Source organism: Etheostoma spectabile, unplaced genomic scaffold, assembly GCF_008692095.1.
Source record: "Etheostoma spectabile isolate EspeVRDwgs_2016 unplaced genomic scaffold, UIUC_Espe_1.0 scaffold302, whole genome shotgun sequence".
NCBI lineage: Eukaryota > Metazoa > Chordata > Actinopteri > Perciformes > Percidae > Etheostoma > Etheostoma spectabile.
The window spans coordinates 809,578-816,074 of NW_022605581.1; the positions used below are offsets into that span (position 1 = coordinate 809,578).

At 43.7% G+C, this 6,497-nt stretch overlaps 1 protein-coding gene across 2 annotated transcripts in view; it reads left to right on the forward strand.

Annotated features, from left to right (window-relative positions):
• The window catches only part of LOC116686043 (ADAMTS-like protein 1), a gene marked incomplete at its 5' end in the record, with an annotated part of 33,827 nt that overhangs the window by 7,983 nt on the left and 19,347 nt on the right, over positions 1–6,497 (forward strand). For both annotated transcript variants that reach the window (XM_032510952.1, XM_032510954.1), the window contains 1 exon segment: positions 6,024–6,181. In XM_032510952.1, the coding sequence (XP_032366843.1) occupies positions 6,024–6,181 (158 nt within the window).

The window sequence follows — 6,497 nt, forward strand, 5'->3', positions numbered from 1 at the left end:
CCCTCGACCCAAACACACGCACCGTGATCGCAAATCTCCTTATTTAAACCACAAGAAAAGCAAGTGTGGAACATGGATTGGGTGTCATGGCAAGAGAAAGCGCTGCTCCCAATCTTTTACGAGGCTCGTCGATTGGATTTTTGTATTTATTTTTATTAAAAGAGGCGGCCCTTGACTTCATTTTTACTCGGTTTCGATAACTGAAAGAGTATGTACCCCACGACAACCTTCCATCATTGGGCAGGTAGCAATGAACAATTTAAGTATGTACAGTAAGTGTTGCAAATAGCTTCTCACCGCCGGTAAGGATGTTTTATTCTTCATTGGGCCACTGATTTGCAAAGAAATTACAGGAGTCGCGTTAAATGCGTTAATACAATTTTGGTGATTTCACCAAAGCCATACCAAGCTGGTTTAAAGTCTATCTTTAAATGGTGTGGTATTAAAAGTGAAAAGTTTCTCCTAGGCAGTGACTAATTAAGCTCCTCTAATTACCTTGGGCTGGCACCTTGATTATGTCTCCTACTTTACAGGAGAGGAGCACCACCCTGTTCCCAAACTGCTAGACCTGTTGGTTCCTTGTAATTCTGGAGTGTGGTCTAGACCTGCTTCTATCTGTAAAGTGTCTTGAGATAAATCTCGTATGAATTGATGCATAAATACAATTGACTTGAATCGCTTCTCAACAGTGCCACCGAGCCCGTGTCATGCCAAAATCAACAATAACAATCTGGGTGCAGATTGTGTAGAAGTCAATCATCAGGATAAAACGCAATTGTGGGACCAAATGTCATCCCATTGTATAGTTGTTGAAATATCACTTAAAACCTCATGACGTCATCATATGGCTACGTCATCTGGGAACCATGAATGTCTGTACGCCATGTTGTTCTCGTCCATCTTCTCTGAGTAAGTGAAAAGTCAGGGGATCGATAAAGCACTTGGATTCATCCTCTGGGCACCATGGACACATGTTCCAAGTTTCGTGACAAATCTGGGCCAATAGTTGCCGAGACACGTCGCTGCGGTCGACTGACGGACCGTTTTCTGCTCGTCTTTCATCCTTCTTCGATGGCCTGAAGGCTCTCTTTCCTAAATCGATCAACAGCAGAGCTGACAGCAAGAGCATATTTCAGCCGTTACAAACTCAGCCCACATCTCACATGCCCACTGGCCTCGAGTGGATCAATATTATGGGCAAAGGTTCTGGAGCCCTGGTCGCAATTACTTTCATCTAGCGAGACGAGGTGATGACGTATATACGGACATTATGAGCCAAGCGATTTACTGCATGTCCAATATATAGGAAGTGATTTCTATTGATTTTGAGTCCATTTTTGTCTGAGGATGAGGTTATTGCCATGCTCCATGGTAGTCTTGTGTTGCAGTGTACTGATGAATTTTGTGTCTATTTGGCAGAAAAGACAGGGTCATAGTCTGGAGTTACGTGTTACGTGCTCTTTTTTTTCCTAACCTATGTATGACGCCATGATGAATCCTTAGTCCGGCCCTACTTCTGCTTAGCCTCGACTTTGTAGATTCCAAACTCAAGAGGAAACTAAAGGGAAATTCATTTGATTCCCTTTTTTTTTTTATAATCGATGTTTAGTTTGCAGTATTGCTCGTCGTCCCACTGATGCAGATCCTTGCTATCTGTCTCTCAGCTCTTGGTCTTTGTTCAGGTCCCAGCCCCGTGACCTGCGTTTGGCTTGGCGAGAGGGACCGTCTGGATACAGGGTCTAATGTCTTCATGCCACACATTCACTACCCTCCGCTCTCTGAGATATTGAAAAAATCCTCAAGCCCTCGTTCCTCCGTGAGTCCAAACTCTGCGCGTTGCCTCCAATCAGGATTCCAATTAGCTGAGGGCAGATGAACTGGAACTCTTCTCAAGTTCCCCAACTCAAAAGAATAACCCCTTGATTAGTTTCCACTGGGGTCTTGGATAATGGCCTATCATAGTCACCATCCATGGTTTAATCATCACTCTGCATCAAGCACAAAGGAGTCCTAATTTTCAATAGGGGGGAGCGTCCATATTTCAGGCAAAACACTGCAGACTGTCATGCAGATAGTCGGGATCCAACCGCTCCAATCTGTTCAGCAGACAGGGCTCGGATGGCCCTACTGGTCTGCTTTACTACTGGATGTGCAGTTCTGTTGCTTTATGATTTATTTTTTAAAGACTGATCACTAAGGCAAATGAGAATTTAGTACTCTATTTTAGTGTTTTCAGTACCAATGGTGACCGGTTTTCCCATTTACTAATGGCTATGATAGGTTGAAATGAATCCTGATTTCTTATTTGCTAGATTGATGTAAACGCAGGACATAGCAATACTCCTTTATTTGTGAAATCGAACACACGCTTTGTGTTTCTGCATGGTCCCGTTGCGAGAACCAATCCGTCACTGGTCCCGTGTTTGTGTGCTTGCCACGTCAGCGCCGTAGGACTCGGCAGTCACGGTTCTAACACCAGCTGCCCGGGCGAAGATGATGGCGCGGTTTGTTTATCATTCGCTCACGAAACCAGCTCACCCGCATGCTCATCTTCTCTTCTGAGGACCTGCGAAGGCCAGAATATCAAATATCGCACGGCAGTAATGTGGTAGTTTGGCAAGCTCATCTTTATGTAATGGACTTCAAGAGAGCTTTCAATTCCTACCACCTAGACACATTTACAGTAATGACACGTTGTACTAGTTATTATATTATATATATATTATAATTATGTTTTTCCCCTCAGGATTGCCCTCCAGTGTTGGGGATTTCCGTGCCCAGCAGTGTTCGGCTCAGCAGCAGTGCGATACCAGGACCAGTACCACGAGTGGCTCCCTGTGTACAACGACACCGGACAACCCCTGCGCCCTCAAGTGCAAAGCCAAGGGCTGGTCTCGTGGTGGAGCTGGCGCCCAAGGTTGCTGGACGGGACGCGCTGCTACACCGAGTCCTTGGACATGTGTATCAGCGGAGCCTGCCAGTGGAGAGGAGAACCAGGGAGCTTAGTCTTGTCATCCATTGCTGGGTTGTATATTTTTATTAATGTATCCATCACAAGAAGTAAATTAGACTCACATTATGGAGATAATAGAGAACCTAGTCTTTAGCTTAGGTTTCAGTTTCAAATTTTGGGGTCCCAAGACAGACCTCTCAGATACCCGGAAGTATCGGGACTAAATCGGAAGATGCACCTTCCAGCGTGTAGTCTGATACCAGTGTGTTGTAAACAGTACTGTTATGGGCGGGATTCCAGACATCTTTCTATTATGGCACATTTACATTTTTTTTATTTGCCCTAAACAATAACTTAAGCGAAGGAAGTCAATCATGTTAAATTGTGACCAATAAGCCCCATTAAAGGGAATTCTTTCTAAAAACCGAATTAATTTAGTTCTTCTATAAAGACGGGTCAACACAATGATGTAGTGCTGCTCTGGAGTTATGGCATTACAATGGATTTGGATGCAAGAGCCACAAGTACATGAAGTCCAGACAACCCATACACAGGAGGTTTGACTTCAATGCTACGTCATGCCATCTGCTTTACAAATGACCCCCACCCCCCCCAACCGAGAACACTATTTGACATTTGGTTTTTGACTGACAGTCCAGGAATAGCTACAATGCATTTTTTTTCCCGGTTGAATGGAATTACGTCCCGAGCGTTCGCTCTTACCGTGCTCGAATGCGGTGTTTGGTCTAGTCTTACCGACAGAAATTGTGTAAATCATCAACAAAACCACGCATGGTTGCAGAAAATGTTTGATAAAAAAACAACAATGGGATCATTTTTTTCTTCGAAAATCTCCTCAAAGCATAAGGGATGTTTCAAACAACAGATCTGAGTGATGAATATGGAAGGTGGAGACCCTGAGGGTTGTTTGGATCATTTTGGTTATAACATTTACATGCTGGAAATGAAGGAAGACATTTCTTTAATAAAATCTTAAAGCTCTAAAGGAGCCACGTGAGTACTCTACTGGGACTTTTCCCCAGTTTTTTCTTAATTGGAGTTTGTTTTGAAGCTGAAGACGAAGAAATCGGATGCTATCCAATTCTGGGTAATGTCTTTTTATGATTATGTATTTTTTCCAGTTTTCTAGATTGTGGGTTGTGATCACGAGCTGGGGAGCACGGCAAAAGAGGACAACTGCGGCGTCTGCAATGGAGACGGCTCGTCCTGCAGACGGTGCGAGGACACTACAAATCCCAGCATGCCTCAGGAAAAAGTAAGAATCTGGATTTCATTCATTTTAACACTATTTCGTTCCGCTGATTTTACACATTAGGGTTGCTTGTAATAAGGATAACATCTGATTGGATTTGATGAATTTTTCTATGGTATTGATGGATACTATTTTTCTCTCTCTGTGTGTTTGTCTCACTCAGACTGAGGACCACAGTGTGTCGCCGTCCCCTATAAGAGTCGTCATGTGCGTCTGGTCCTGAAAGGCCCGGATCACTGTGTAAGTCCTGGTAGTAGTCCAGGGTGCCCTTCCATCCAAAACAGCTCAAACAGACCTTTAGGTCATGTCATGTTTTATTAGAATATTACTTTCATTTTATAGTTATACTTGCTCAGCCTTTCTGGGAATATCTCACCAAATAATCTAAACTGTAACTTTTAGCATAAAATACACTCCGCCTTTTGGGCTTCTCATGACGATTGGTTTTAAAAGTAGCTTGAGGCAGAATAACCAGAGTAGGCATTTATTTCTCCCGTTGAAGATGTAAGGCTTCCAGAAATAAAATCAAAAATATCACTGATGTCAAAGTCCTGGATCAAGCTCCCCACTAGATACCAATCTATAAGAAAGTTCCATCTCGGTACCTGTTTTCTGCTCCATGTTAGCGTATAGATTGCTTCCTTAGCAAGTCCGAAAGAACCACTTTTTCTGAATGGGCGAGATTTTTCTTTAAATACTTTCCCCGTTCTTTTTGGCCCACGGCACTTAGATTGGAACCATCTGTCTGTTCTTGTTCCTGCTTGGTCCCGGCTTCCCCCTGTTGTTTTGTGTCTTAGTGTCCATATGCTAACCCTAACCCTAACCCGACCCTAACCCTACCCCAACCCTACCCCTAAACCCTACCCCACCCACCCTAACCCTAACCCTAAACCCTACCCCTACCCCTAACCCTACCCCCTAACCCTACCCTAACCCTACCCCCTACCCCTAACCCTACCCTAACCCCACTAACCCACCCTAACCCAACCCTACCCCTACCTAAACCCTACTCCCTAAACAACCTACCCCTAACCCTAACCCACTACCCACCTACCCGTACCCCTACCCCTAACCACTAACCCTAACTGCACATAAGCCTCCTGTGGTCCTGCCAATCCCAGCAATTCCCGTTTTTTTATGTGACTAGATCTGAAGGTCCGTGATAAATGGAATCATCCATCTAGCACAATGTTTCCCGAACTTAGGGTCGGGACCCAAAATGGGTCGCAGACCCGTTTTATTGGGTCGCCAATTGGCAGTAAAATGCACATCAATCTGATGTAAATGAGCGTTCTTTATTGCTACACTGGTCTGTTCAGCTCAGATGCTGTGAGGGGGGTGGGGGGGGGGGTTCTCTCTCTCTCTCTCTTATCCTAGGAGGGGGTAAGAGAAAGGGGCGAGACACAGAAAGGAGAATAGAGACCGTTTTTGTTAACTTTTATAATGGAATAAATATACTTCATATACATTTAAATTCATGGTTTGTTCCGTCTTTGGTCCACAGTTTAAAAATGTAGATTCAATGATTCATAGGGTATTTTGGCAAATTTGGGTCCCGGGGAGACTGAAAAAGTTCGGGAACCACTGATCTAGCATCTGGACATTTTAGTCGTATCTCCTTTTTTATTTCTCTGACACATTTAGGATGAAAAAATGCAGACAGGAAACCATGCTGATCATTTGTCAAAGGAAAAAGTCTCATTGTTTATGGATGGTCAAATGGCCACACCTTCACACCAATATAGTGCATGTGAGCTGTCTGTTGTGCTCCAGCTGTGTGCTTTGTTTTGCCTTTAGATGTGGAGAGCAAGACTCTACAAGGGGTTCACGGTGAACTGGTCTTTGATAGATCAGGGCAGTACAACCTGGAGAACACCACCTTGGACTACCAGAGACTTCCAGATAAGGAGGTCCTGAGAATCACCGGCCCACTCGGAGCCGACTTCACAGTCAAAGTAAGGGCTGAAATATATCAAATCAATATCAAAGGGACTTAAAGCTGCACAAATCAATATTTGGACCTAAACAAAGGCTCAGTTTATTATGTGTAATGTGAACGAATGAGACTGACCCGTAGAGAATTATCACCCAACTCTTCAGTTTCCCTCAGCTTGAAATTATGAAACTTATTTTCATAACTTTTAAATATTTGATTCAAGGTGGAATGTCAGGCTTTAAGGGAGAATCATAGTACATGTGGTTCACTTAGAGTATGCATAACACAACATAAATTCAGTTCATACGCTTAGTAGTGGAGCATTGGATTTTTTT